This window comes from Serpula lacrymans (genome assembly GCF_000218685.1).
Source record: "Serpula lacrymans var. lacrymans S7.9 unplaced genomic scaffold SERLAscaffold_18, whole genome shotgun sequence".
In the NCBI taxonomy this organism is placed as follows: Eukaryota; Fungi; Basidiomycota; class Agaricomycetes; order Boletales; family Serpulaceae; genus Serpula; species Serpula lacrymans.
Window position 1 is genome coordinate 689,309 of NW_006763307.1, and position 14,008 is coordinate 703,316.

The 14,008-nt window shown below is 46.3% G+C and overlaps 4 protein-coding genes across 4 annotated transcripts; 3 read left to right on the forward strand and 1 right to left on the reverse strand.

Moving 5' to 3' along the window:
- Positions 1 to 2,312: 2,312 nt before the first annotated feature.
- Positions 2,313 to 4,555, forward strand: SERLADRAFT_480361 (uncharacterized protein; the record flags this gene model as incomplete). Its single annotated transcript, XM_007324291.1, has 17 exons — positions 2,313 to 2,507; positions 2,563 to 2,621; positions 2,671 to 2,796; positions 2,855 to 2,917; positions 2,970 to 2,979; positions 3,046 to 3,065; positions 3,119 to 3,151; positions 3,215 to 3,311; positions 3,367 to 3,392; positions 3,445 to 3,472; positions 3,524 to 3,556; positions 3,609 to 3,685; positions 3,738 to 3,801; positions 3,857 to 3,934; positions 3,992 to 4,164; positions 4,222 to 4,247; positions 4,298 to 4,555. 14 exons carry the CDS (start codon positions 2,864 to 2,866, stop codon positions 4,389 to 4,391), a joined length of 813 nt encoding a protein of 270 aa, XP_007324353.1.
- Positions 4,556 to 5,872: 1,317 nt separating this feature from the next.
- On the reverse strand, positions 5,873 to 6,631 carry SERLADRAFT_480363 (uncharacterized protein; the record flags this gene model as incomplete). Its single annotated transcript, XM_007324292.1, has 1 exon — positions 5,873 to 6,631. One exon carries the CDS (start codon positions 6,283 to 6,285, stop codon positions 6,046 to 6,048), a length of 240 nt encoding a protein of 79 aa, XP_007324354.1.
- Positions 6,632 to 7,140: 509 nt separating this feature from the next.
- On the forward strand, positions 7,141 to 12,192 carry SERLADRAFT_358771 (glycosyltransferase family 2 protein; the record flags this gene model as incomplete). The annotated part of the gene is made up of 6 exons (XM_007324293.1): positions 7,141 to 7,522; positions 7,609 to 7,881; positions 7,951 to 8,521; positions 8,585 to 10,080; positions 10,141 to 11,011; positions 11,071 to 12,192. The coding sequence occupies 6 exons, from the start codon at positions 7,306 to 7,308 to the stop codon at positions 11,789 to 11,791; spliced, it is 4,149 nt and encodes a 1,382-aa protein (XP_007324355.1).
- Positions 12,193 to 12,305: 113 nt separating this feature from the next.
- On the forward strand, positions 12,306 to 13,995 carry SERLADRAFT_480366 (uncharacterized protein; the record flags this gene model as incomplete). The annotated part of the gene is made up of 5 exons (XM_007324294.1): positions 12,306 to 12,636; positions 12,717 to 13,114; positions 13,182 to 13,380; positions 13,441 to 13,548; positions 13,604 to 13,995. The coding sequence occupies 5 exons, from the start codon at positions 12,373 to 12,375 to the stop codon at positions 13,607 to 13,609; spliced, it is 975 nt and encodes a 324-aa protein (XP_007324356.1).
- Positions 13,996 to 14,008: the final 13 nt, after the last annotated feature.

The following is a 14,008-nucleotide window of genomic DNA, read 5'->3' on the forward strand; positions in this document are numbered from 1 at the left end:
AGGCTATGACTCAGTGCCTTCTCATGGGCTTACTGATATAGCCAATCATACATCTCTTACCAAGACTCTCTCTCACACAATTGGTAAATACGATAGATCAGGCCACTTTCCCTTTTTTTCTATTGGTTAACTGTTCAGTCAGGCCACTCTTGTATTTTCCTATCTTTCTGGCCTGACCGCTACTATTCAGTATATAAGGGGTAGATATTCCATGTATTGTTCTTTAGTTCAATATTAGTTTGGATTTGCACTTATACCAATACTCTTCAGCTCTCATACTCTGATCTACCACCTCTCATCAAGGACTTGGCCAGACATTGATTGTTGTTATATAGCTTTGTATTCATTGCCTGACAATCAGGTGTTGTTTTATTCATAATTATTGGCAAATAAATCCATTTATATTATACTCCACAAAACTGTTTGGAATAAATATGTCAAGTCTTGAGTCAAGCTGGTACAAAGCACCTAGAAAGGAAGGTGAGTAAGTTTGGGTGCATCAGGAAATTGGTGAGGAAATGATATGACCAGACGGAGTTTGTAATGTGTTCCCAAACTTGTCCACCTGTATCAGATCATACACGGTGATATAATGGAAAATCCGAGTCAGATTAGGAGTTGTCAGCCTGATAGGAAGTCAATAGTCATTGTCAGGTAATATACACTTGTCATAATTATTATGATTTGGGTATCATTAAAATAATCACATATATCACTTTATCATTTTTCATCGTTCTGCTCTATTTTTATCATGGATTATAAGGCCTTATAATCAACACAATTTTAGTGTTTTTTCTGGAGCGCTTAAACATGACTAATCACAGTGTAGGTGGCTGCACAACAGAGTTGAGGACAGTAAAATTTGCAAGTTTTTGTATAATCAAAGCTAATCATCAAATAAAACCATTACATGGGCACGCAGTCTAATGGCTTGAAAGTTAGATTACCTGCAGCAGTTAAGATTCCAACCATGTAATCTCAAGTTCAAACCTTGCTTGTGCAAAATGTCAAATAAGCAAAATTAGCTCATAAATTACTTACATAATCATGCCATTATCAATTAAGTTGAATTTTGGAGTAATAAAATTTACAAACATTGATAAATACATAAATACAAAGAGTTACTCATAAATATAGCAAATAATATAGTAGGCTGTGACAAATTAACAGGTCACAACCAAATGTCATTTTTCGGCACCAAATATTACTGGTAGCCTTATAATTCCATATCTACTTTGCCAGACTGATACTGCTGGTGAAAAACCTCATACTCAATCTAGCCTTATTAAGCCTTATAAATGTGACTATCAGCCTGATGCCTATTATATGTTACGATAACACATTTTTGGACCTTTAATTTTCATTCTCCTCTTTAATGTTTTACTGTAGTTTTCTCACATTGTGCCATGCGGCACTTTCGCTTTTGTTCAAACTCCTCTTTCTTGCGCTGCGCTGCCTTTCTTCTTATTTTAGGTACAAGTCTCTCACGCAGTGGAGCTGGTCACACGGGCTAGTCCCATGACATCATCAGCCACTGCCTCTATCAACTGTACAGTACACATGTACAAACAAACCTGTAGTAGTATATATAGACCAATAGATCAAGGAGACTCCTCAGCGAGTCCTCCTGTTGTATCCTTCCAACTAACTTGTTGAAACCTAAAGGGTAACCACTCCCTCATCTTTATCTCTATAGTCTGTCTGAGATGTGCGCCAGAGTAACAAACTCATTATTGTTACATTATATATATTATAAGGCACACAATTTTGATATTGCCAAATTTGGTACACTTACATTTTGCTCCATATATTGGCAAAATGGTAACTTTTGGTACCTCAGAAATACTGGACTTGTTTAAATTTTCAGAAAATTATGACAAGGTATTGAATTTTTCCATGTAGTATTAATGTTATATTTACTCAGCATTTTGTTAGTATGTGTAATTTTATATAGCTATATAACTTCATACTTTTTTATAATAATATATTTGTTCAGCATTTTGTCAAAGTGCATAACTTAATCAGTTGCATTGTAGCACATTTCGGAGGATGAGGTATATGACTGATGGAGGTGCATGACATTGAGCAACAATATTTGATTGGTCTGACATTGGTAGATATTGACAAGAAATTGCTGCAAGACTCGGTAAAGAAACGATAATGCGGTGAACGATGGTGCATTGACGACAGGATAACGCCAAGCATGATTGGCCAGGTTCATAATATCTGACAATGTTCGGTATCTATATGTGGTAGGGTACAAACACGGTTATCCAAGACAAAGCAAAGGGATTCCACGCTCGATTTGTTTTGTTGATGTGAGTAGCAGTTGCAGTGCACCACCACCAGGGTTTGCACAGCGATACCCTCGATCATCTCACAATGGTAATACTTCATACCGAGACCAACCATGCATGTGGAAGAGCATCATGATCTTATGATTCTAGTCAGTCCCGTGAGCACGGCTGAAACTCGCTATTATTAGGAACATGGATGATATCTATAAAGTCAGTCAACCAATTTGAGTTCATATAAGTTGCGTTCTCGGACCAATGATTGCAGATTTTCAGGTTGTTGGGGTCGGTGTGGTCTTGCAGGATTCATGAAATTATCAATCCTACGTAGGCTCTTACATGCATTATTCTTCACGGTGGCCTCTCATCACAACAGCCTTGTTGTACTAGTACTTCTTGAGACAATCATGATCAGCACCGGCATCCAGGTTAGCATCTCAACATGAATAGTGTATGATTGTGGCAGTGAAGGTGCTGAAATCCTGTTAGGCTTCGTATAAAGGTGAGCAGTAGGCTGGCGGTTAGGACTTCTAACAAACTTCGCTCATCTGGCCTGGCAGGCGAATAACATGTCAGCTACTTCTTCATCGATATCGTTCCTTTGGGGCTTACAGGTCTCCAGCGTGAGTGCCGCGGATTCAATAACGCCTGGTGTAAATTAACTTCTATGTTCAGTATTTCAATGGTCTGTGTATTGTTTGAGTCTTTTAATCAACTTGAAGCTGCTCATCTTGGTTCGCTGTAACCATAGTCGCTGGGTTTGCAATTTTGGTGAGAGGTGTAGTATGTCGACTACCGCTGGTGTTTTGATACAGCATTAATAGGTATATGATTATTGTATCACACTGGAGACTGAGGTAATTGTTGAGTTCTGTGGAATCGAACTGAATGGTATATCGCTGACCATAAATTTGAAATAGATGCGCTGCATTTGGGGAACTCGATGGAATACTTTACGAATCACATTTGGTGTTGCACGGTATCTACCATTCGCAATTGCGGCATTGGACATATACTGTAAGCTTCTTTTGGTTTATTTAAATGCTCTACATCTTACAGTGTGTTTGGACAGTTGCTACGGTAACCCATACGGGAAATGTCAGTGGAATCATCTTTATTAGTCTTTAACAAGTTGAGTGACCTTTGGCAGTGTAACTCCCTCAACCGGGCTTTGTTTGGTAGGTAGGCAATCCTCCAAAGCAACACTTTGTTACTGACATACAGAAAAGGCATCACCATCTTGGGAACTGTTGCTGCAGAAGGTCATTCGCGCCAAATTAATCGTTTATGCCCATATTCTAACTCATGCACCAGTTTTACTAATTCAGCGTACTTATATATTCTGGAAAGGCAACAAGAATATGCTTGCATGGCTTCTTGGATTTGCAGTGGTATGATATCATGCCTGTGCATTGAAGAGTTCATACTCATACTGAGTTCTAGTTCTTAGGCCTGGTGGCTTTTATTCTCCCGAATGAACTTGAAAAATACGCTCCAACCGGATACAGTATGTCGTCCCTTCTCTAAATGATTTTCGGTTGAATCTGATGGTAGATATGAAGTAAATTCGGATGGTTGTTTGTTTATTACCAGCAGACAATACGCAATAGTATACGGTGTGTTGATACTGTATGAACTTGGTGAGTTTTCCCTCCTCATTCTATGAATGTGTTTCATTGCTGAGTATCCGTTGGCAGTAATGTTATGTTTGATTGTATGCAGCCCCATGACCGTGAACATTTATCGCAACGCCATCATGTACATTGGTTGTATCATCTGTGAGGTTGCACCAAACCTTTCCTTGCTGCTACTGATGGTCGAATTTGCAGTGGTCACACTGATCGACCTAATTGTGACTGTCCTCGCTCCTGTGAGTCCTATTTTACGTTTGCTGGTGGTGTAATAGGACTCATTTAAATTACACCAGGTTCCATACACCTCTGCAATTGTGACGTGCGTCCTTGCAGTATCCACCACCATATTTTCTGACATGAAATCCACAGGTTACAGTCCACAATGCATAGCATCCTCTCATCTCGTGTTCTGTTTGACCTTTGTCGAACGGAAGCCCTAGAGTCTCAAAGTCTGATCCACTAATATCCGAAGGCCTCAATACATGTATCAAAATGTTGTTGCAGATGCCTGAAGAACCTCCTTCAGAAGTCTGCATGATCAACCCGTTTGCATTCTATGATTATGAACCCACCACTTATTTATGCTGTCGTATTCTGCATTAGCGTGCACGCTGGTCCTCACACCTGCCTACGAGATAGATATTGTTTACAGAAATAATGTGAATATCAGACAGTATTCAAAGTCGTGTGTCTTTCTTCTTTCCTTTGTCAGTTGCGTGTTCCGAGTCAGACGCTAGTGCAAACATGTTATCACAGGTACTAGTGCATCCAGTATAGCCAGCTCGTCAAGATGTATATGCTGCTCTTGGCGTGAAATTCTGGCCGCTGCTGCAGGTATTGGGATCAGGATGCCAAATCATGTTGCTGCGAAAGTGAATAGCATAACATCTCAGGTTACACCCGAGTCAAAGTCATAAGAAGTTCACACCTGTGTTCTCGCGCTGGGATATTAGAATACAAATAACCGAAAGGAGAAAACAAGCACTTGAGCGCTTGAAAAAGAGCCCAACGCGTAGCCCATTCACGAAACATGATATCAGGGCCTAAAATACTGCACTTGATGATCATTCTCTCTGTGGTTGGTCATGCATAGCCCTCGTCAGCCCATCTTCTCAAGGCAAGAAGCCTGAGTTCTAAAAGCGATGCAGGAAGGTGTAGAAGTAAGATAACTCACTCGGCACCCCCACCACTGGGATTCCTAAGGATCCCCATTCCGATGGGAAAAGCGCGATCGACGTACCAGCCCGCTGGGTCCTTCGCAATCGCCCCGCGGAGTCTTGACACAGTCAGGCAATGGTATATCACGGTATTTAGTTGCATGGTGATTCATATAGAGACAAAACATCAAACATGACATGTCTCTTCTCCAAGTCAAAAACAACGTTGGATTTCGACAACGGGACTATATGCGCAATGTATGCGATCTTAGACTTGTTGGTCCTTGGGGTGGCGTTTGGAAGCCTACAACTGTGGTTCTTATATGCGGTTCTTTATCGACGAAGGATTCGAAACCCGAGAGGATGATGGCGTGATGTCCTTCACGGGTAATCTGTTGTGCGAGTCTGGGGAACAGATTTTGATTCAAGTGTGAGAAGTGTGAGAAATGCAAGACACGGGTAGATACTGGACTCGGAAGGTATGAGCCGAGGTTCATGATGTCCATATTGGAAATAAGCAGTATGTTATACAAAAAGGTGAGGACGGAGAAAGAGAAATTATTGAATATCAATCCGATGCATACTGGTAGGACCTTAGGTCTTCAAAGTCCAGGTTGATCAATCCGCAAGTTGTCCAAACTCATTCTCTAAGGTAAAAGATAATGGTTCAGAAGCGATGCAGGAAGGTGCAGAAGTATGATACACAGCAGTAGGCCCGTACCCTGCGGCCACTGGGTAGATAGAATATCCCGATTCCGATGAGAAGGAGTTCCATCGACATACCACAAGGGCTGTCCGAAATCTTCTCACCAGCTGTCCTGGCACGTTCAGGCAACTGCATACCATAGCGCTCGAGTGGATGACAATCGGTAAACAGACAGCTGGAACGCCACAGGAACCATAATCAAACAAGTTTTAGGCGCCTCGCGCAATGCTTTTGCAGCATGGGGTTGGTGTGGTCTATGATGTAGAGTATGAGGTATGAGGCGAGGGCCTCTTTTTCTGGGTATTGCTCATTGCAACGTTGTTGGTGTAGGAGAAGTCAATGAGCTCCAATAGATAAAGGTCAAGAACGTGCCAGTCCAACGAATGACGATTTCCGGGCATATCCGGCCCATGATATCTATTACATCTGAATGCAATGCCCTCATCCGTGCTACTTATAAGATGACCCCGTTCCTGTTTGCTATGCCTTGTCATGGCCGAGCAGGTTGTTCCTGGATGGTGATGTGGAGGCGAAAGCACGAAGGATGATGACAATCCACGTTGACCTCGCGTGTGAGGTAGACGGGGATTTGAGGATGTGAGTGGGAGAGGTTGAGACGGAAATAAAACGTAGCGCGGGACGGCGATGGGCTGCGGTTTGAAGGGCTGAATCGTTGCTCAGTAAAGAAAATGACGGAGCGTCTAACACCCGTCGGAAAGAGCTTTATCCATTGTGATGGATTTGAAAAGACAAGCCTGAGGAATTTGGATATTGGAATAGTACGTTGTAAGGCCACGGATGCGAAGACTGGTAATTATTATTGAGTGAGCGTGTAGGTCCGAATTCTGACCGACCTCGTTGCGAATTCGCGCGGTGACGAGCGTTACGGTGACATCCTCTTTCTCTTTCTCTTTCTTTCCCTCGCTCCCTTCATCTCTGCCATCCCCTCTGTCGCCTAAACTTTCGCTGGCAACCTCCACTCCTTTCTCTTGCCATCGCACCTTTATTATCCTGTTTTTTTGTACCATCACTGCCCACAAAAAAGCATAGCACCAGAGGGCGAAGGCAGCTTGTAGTCACACCCGATACTGCCTTGATCCCAACGGACGACTACAATGGACAATCGCGACCAACGACGTCCCCCGCGTGCTGGTCGACCCCAACAGGCCCAGCAGCCACCGTTGTATCCAGACTACACCTACAACAATTCATATCCGTATCCAACTTCTCCTCCTCCCCAGCCCCGCCAAAATACCAACGCCCACGCATATAACTCCACTCCTCCTCCCCCTCCTCCCCACAACTACAACTACGCAAATGTCCATGCACAGTACACCTCTCCCGTCTCTCCCACCCCCACCCCAAATTCACCCTATCCCTCTCGTCCTCCATTCCCATCTCATTCCCCTGGCCAAGACGCCAACAATCCCGTCAACTCCCGCGGCATCTCCTTCCAGCACACAGAGCGCGGAAAGCGTCAAGCCACTATCGATCATCAATCGCGCCAGCGCAATATGCCCTCCGCATACCAAAACAAGCTTTCCCCTTCAGATCCAGAGGGCGGCGACTTTGGCGATTATGCAACAGATGGCGACAGAGTTGACAGGAAGAAGAGCTTGGTTAGGCCAGACAGAGAAAAGATCGAGCCTGGTCATCGTCAATGGCATTATCGTACCCATGCCGCTCAGTTGGAGGGTACCGGCGGCGGCAGGGTGGGCGTCATGCCCTCTAGTACGTCCTTCTCCCGCTGCCCTTTTCAGCGCCCACTCTCTTTTCTTGACTGATCTTCTTTTTGTCGCACTTGCCGTCAACAACAGCCACCGGAAATCTCCCCCAGCAACGCGAGAAGCTTCGTCGCGGCAAGTCCCTCCTTGCAAGGGAGGAAGACGTACATGAATCCGGTCTCGCTTTATTCAAACGTGGTACTACCTTGCGCCGTAAACGTCCCCAGGCTGCACCGCCTCCTCCCACCGTCACCGATAAGAAGCGCACTTGTTTGGACAATATCGGCCCTGGCCCAAAGACTCCCTGGTTCATTTACTGCTTCGTGCTCACATGCTGGATCCCGCCGTTCCTACTCAGCGCATGTGGTACGTTTTAGTTCTCCCCGCCATCAATATACCGTCATTTTGATACTGATTGAACCCACATCTGATTAGGCATCAAGACACCAGAACAACAACGGGCTTGGCGCGAGAAGATGGGTCTAATGAGTATCATCTTGACGCTCATGGCTGGTGTCGGTTTCATCACCTTTGGCTTCACCGAGACCGTTTGCGGAACCCCTCCTAATCGCTTCCATGCGGGTCAGATTGAAAACGCATCTGTCGTCATTCACGGGTACGATTACGACTTTTCCAACTTTAAGCACCCAGCCGTTGGCTCGTTCAACGGGCAGACCAATCCGCTCTTAACGCCAGGATGGAATCTGGGCGGGAACGATGCCAGCTTTTTGTTCCAGATCACGAACGAGAACTGTTTAGGGATCATCACCAAAGCGAACGGCTCGAGTATTACGGGAAGCGGGAATGATCTTGATTGGTATTTCCCGTGCAATGTTTATGATCCGACCAGTACTGCAACGAACTTGACGGCGTATACATCGAATACGAATTGTCATGTATCGTCTCAGGCGCGTCAGGGGCTCCAGCAGATGAACCCGCTGGGACAAGTGTACTACAACTGGGGAGATGTCGCGGGCTCGGGGAGGAATTTGGCTGTTTTTGAATCGTGAGTTTGTCTTGGAGGGAATGTTGCGTTCTCATGATTTGACTGATGATGGGTTTGTGCTAGCTCGGTTCTCGACCTTGACTTGTTGCAATGGCTGAGTCCAGCGCAAGTAAACTATCCATCTCTGTTCGATGACATGAAAAATGCGGACGGGACGTATAATGGCAAAGACCTGTCAATGTTCTTTATGCGCTCGAATCAGCAACAACTTGCCCGGTGCCTTGAAGACACTATCCTCGTCGGGTTCATTGATACGCAGAGCATTGGTTGTGTCGCTTCAGAGGTCGTCCTCTATCTCTCGCTCACCTTCATCATTGGTGTCGTCGCCATCAGGTTCGTCATGGCTGTCTACTTCGCCTGGTTCTACTCCTGGAAGCTGGGAAATTTCCCACGGGAGACGTATGAGCAGCGTATGCAGCGATCGCAGGAAATTGAGGATTGGTCGAATGATATTTACCGTCCGGCGCCTAGCGAATACCGCCCGAATGTCGGCAAGAACGGGCTGAGATTTGGAAAGGCGAGCAAGAAGACATTTTTGCCTAGCCATTCTCGGTTTACACCTCAGGAGAATCTGCTTAAAGGCGCGAGTCCACGACCGACGACGACGTATGGGATGATCGATGCGCCGTATAAGAGGAGCACAACGTATTCGTCGCTAGGGAAGGCAGGAAAGGGGGCACCGCCCGAATCACCTGGAATTGGGTATAGGCAGTCGAAAAGCACGATGTCGTTTGGAGAAAATGGTTCTGGAACGATGTCTGGGTCTGGCGCAGCTTCTCCGCGTGCGACGTATGTGGAGACGCCATGTCCGTTCCCCCTGCACAACGTCATTCCTCAACCGCCTCCTGACTATGAGCCGTTCAATTTCCCTCTGGCGCATACAATCTGTCTCGTGACTGCTTATTCCGAGAGTGTGGAGGGTCTGAGGACGACGTTGGATTCGCTTGCGACTACTGATTATCCGAATAGCCATAAGCTGATTTTGGTGATTGCGGATGGAATGGTGAAGGGCGCTGGGAATGATATGACCACTCCGGAAATTTGCTTGTCGATGATGAAGGAGTTTTTGATCCAGCCGAACGAGGTGGAGCCGCATTCATATGTGGCGATAGCTGACGGACACAAGAGGCATAATATGGCAAAGGTGTATGCTGGTTTCTACGACTACGATGACAACACTGTCGAGCACTCAAAGCAACAACGCATACCGATGGTTGTCGTCGCCAAATGTGGGAACCCACTCGAAGTTGGTGACGCCAAGCCTGGAAATCGTGGCAAACGAGACAGTCAAATCGTGTTGATGGGATTCCTTCAAAAAGTGATGTTCGACGAGCGAATGACGACGTTTGAGTACGAGTTTTTCAACTCGATATGGAGGGTGACGGGTGTGAGTCCGGATCGGTACGAGCTTGTGTTGTGTGTGGATGCGGATACGAAGGTGTTTCCGGATTCACTGACGAGGATGGCATCGTGCATGGTGATGGATGTGGAGATTATGGGGTTGTGTGGTGAGACAAAGATTGCGAATAAGACGGATAATTTTGTGACTATGATGCAAGGTTTGTTTCCTTTTTTCGTATGGTATCTTTGATAGTGGCGAATGCTGATTGGGTTGACAGTTTTCGAGTACTATATCTCCCATCACATGGTCAAGGGCTTCGAGGCCATGTTTGGTGGTGTCACTTGTTTGCCAGGATGCTTCAGTATGTACCGTATCAAGGCGCCTAAAGGTGACTCGGGGTATTGGGTGCCCGTGCTCGCGAACCCTGATATCGTAGAACATTACTCGGAAAACGTTGTCGACACACTTCACAAGAAGAACCTGCTACTTTTGGGTGAGGATCGGTACCTAACGACACTATTGCTCAAGACGTTCCCGAAGCGCAAGAACATGTTCTGTCCGCAAGCCGTGTGCAAGACGATCGTGCCTGATACATTCCGTATTCTCCTGTCTCAGCGAAGAAGATGGATCAACTCGACTGTGCATAACCTTGCTGAGCTATTGCTCGTGAGGGATCTTTGTGGGACTTTCTGTTTCTCGATGCAGTTCGTCGTGGGTATGGAACTGGCGGGAACGCTGGTGTTGCCTGCTGCGATTAGTTTCACGCTCTATTTGATCATCATCTCGATTATTCCTGGAGGGACGAACACGACTATCCCGTTGACGCTGTTGGCGATTGTGCTTGGGTTGCCTGGTGTTTTGATCGTTGTCACTTCGCGCAAGGTTGTGTATCTGGGATGGATGATCATCTACCTCGTCTCGTTACCTATCTGGAACGGTCTTCTCCCTGCATATTCCTTCTGGCACTTTGACGACTTTTCGTGGGGTCAGACGAGGATGGTGGCTGGCGATAAGGGTGGAGACCATGGAGATAAAGAGGGAGAGTTTGATTCTACGCATATTGTGATGAAGAAATGGGCAGAGTTTGAGAGGGAGAGGAGGTGGAAGAGTGGAGTGCAGAGTAGGGATTCGACAGTGTTTGAGAGAATGTGTGTCCTTTTTCTTTGTTTTTGTTTTATAGGTTGTGAAACTGATGAAATGGTTGTAGCAATCGATACTCTATGGCTTCGAATTCTGATACTAACCACCCACCCTCGGCGAATGTCGACTCATCAACGACAGAGTCTGCGAGCCATAGTGCAACCCCTCCCGTTCCTCGTATCCGACACGATAGCAATACGCTGCTGACGTTGCCTGCGCCTCTCTCTGTCAATAAGGTTATAACATCTGCAGCATCCGCCTCTTCCGTTGGTCTCTCGCGATCTAGCGAGGATGCTCCGTATATCTCAGAACCTGGATCAGGCTCACACGCACGGCTGATCCCCAGCCCACAAGACAACTACATCGATTCATACACCGAGTCTCCAACTCCGCGAATTCCACAATTCGAGACCCAGGTCGCACGAAGTGGTGGGGTCTTGCGCAATCCGACGGTGTCAAGCCAGTACGTAGCTGAGACGCAGAATCCCTTCCGATCTTCTGAGCCTCATGTCGCTGCCGCATTCGAGGAGGCAGGGGGTTATACGACAGAGCCTGAGGAGTTCACGCCGCCGCCGCCTGTTCCTGGTAAACCTGGGCGCGGTGTCAGTCTGGCTGATAACGGGCCTGTCCCTGGTCCTGAGGGCGTGCGGAGGGTGGCGAGGCCTACGTCAAGACGGCCGACATCGCAGACGCCTCAAAACCGATATTCACGGTCGTCTGCTGTATATAATCTCCCGCCTGGTGCTGCACCGCCTCAACCTGGAGGAGGCTACAGCGGAGCATATTAAACATTTGCTGGGTTTTTTTAATCATCTTTTGGCACTCGTTTCTTTCTACATGGACTCTCTCTATTTTTCCCCTGTGGCCGTCGTAGTAATTTTCATATAAAGTTCATGAGGACCCTATTCGCCTGCGCAGTTGATTCGTCTCCCCATATTTGTCATACTTGGGTTGCTACAGATTCACGGATGCTTGATGCGTTGTGCTAATGGACTGTCTACACGATACCTGACGATATTTCTTTTTCCTTGCCTTCCCTTCTTATCTCGTTCCCGTTCAAGACATGAACATTTTACTCGATCTATGATAGTGGCAGAATGGCTCCTTTTTTACGAGTACCGCAAGAACTATTACAATGTTACATGTAATACATCAATATGCTTGATGCACACCAGAGTTACTCCAGTTTTTGCAAGGAGGTGTAGTGTAAAATGTGATGGACCAATGGACCATGGACCATGTACATTTGTTTGTTCTGTGCAAACACGAGTGACGTTTGGGAACTGCCTCGAGGCTCGAGACACGGTTCTGGGCTGCAGACAACAAGTACGATTCGCTTTTTCCCTCCACACCTCCATCTTTGCACACAATGGCGGCTGCAACGATGTCGTCTTCCCCAATAACCCAGGTCTCGCAGTTCCCAGCGCAGACAAATCTCCAGCCGCAGCTTCTGACGAGACTCTTGCTCGACCTGCGCGGTAGGCGCTTCTCCGTGGACAGAGAGACTATCATGAACCTCCCCGAGTCTGTCCTTCTCTGTCTCTTTCCAAACGGGCTCGTCCTCAGCAGGCAGAGCGTCGCTCTCTCCGATGGCGGAGACAACGAGGAGGACGAGGAGGTGTATGGCGTAGATGTACGTTCCTTTTCCTGTTAGCCCTGCGCATATCTACCGAATATTGGTTGAACTGAATCATTATTCATGTTTTCGCTTAGTTTGATCCAGATTGCTTCGCCTACGTTCTCTCATTTTTCCGAAATGCGTCGGATACGTTCTATGGTACGGCTGCTACTCCTGGTTTATTCCAAGCCCAGCAACACCTCCTCGACGGCTCGCCCTCTGACTTTGGGCCCTCTGCGTCTCAGAACCCTTTGCTCACGAAACAGGCTATTATCGTGCTCAGGGAAGAGCTAGAGTATTTTGCGATTCCTCCAAAGGAGGGAGAGGCTGGGACGGACGAGAATGGTATCGCGAACGAGGCGCTGCTCGAGATCAAGCGGCGGTGCGGTAAAAACATCATGGAAAAGCGTAATATCTTCACGGCTCTTCAACGCAATGTCCATAAGGAAAACAATATCGCTGAACAACATCTCATCGACATGTTGTGCATGAGGTAAGGGCGTTTGTCTGAAATATTGTTATAGTAGAATCAAGCGGGCTAATGATGAGATGGCTTTTAGTGGGTTCAATCGAGACGATGAATGGGGATTCAGGGCTATCGAACCTTCGCGGTGTTGCATTTCTTCGATAGCTTTGGTGCTACTCAAAACGGGTATTATTCACCACCCCGCAGGCCCGAACGGCGAGCGGCCGGTGACGATCGACTACAATCAAATGGCAACTGCTCAAAAATTGTTACTCTTCTGGAGAAAACCTGCTGTATGTCATCTAGTCCACTAAAAGTGTGGTACTGAGGCTGAATTGGTTTTCTTATTATAGCGTAAATGCTGGTGGGATGGTTTGGAGGTAGATGTAACGCAAACAGGAGAACCGGCGCAAAATGTGAAGCTGTGGGCAAGGAGAGTCTGGACTCTCGAACTCAGTCTGGTGCGTAGGCGTCCTTACTCGATAGGAAGCTAGACTAAAAATGCGTTCCTTATAGGTTTGATCAAGACGCATAACGGACATACATTGGACCATGTGATCTTGTCTCTCAGAGTGTACCAGACCCTCACGTATCGCGTATCTCATATTTTCCTACTTCGATGATTGTCGTTCGTCTACTTGCACGCTCATTCACCTCCTCGATTATTACACTTGGCAACTGATACCCTTCTCGTCTTTGCAGATTTCAAACTAATTATATACGCACACACACATAGGCAGTTTTACTAGCAGTACCGTTTGTACCAGCTGCAGGAAATGCACAATATGTTACATGGCATTGATGCATGGACAGAAATGAGGTGTATTGGATCGTGGTAGTTTTGCAACTAGATGTTTTTGAATTGTTTTATTCGATATCTGTATATATTATATTTAGGAGTTGGTGTCAGGGATGCGACAA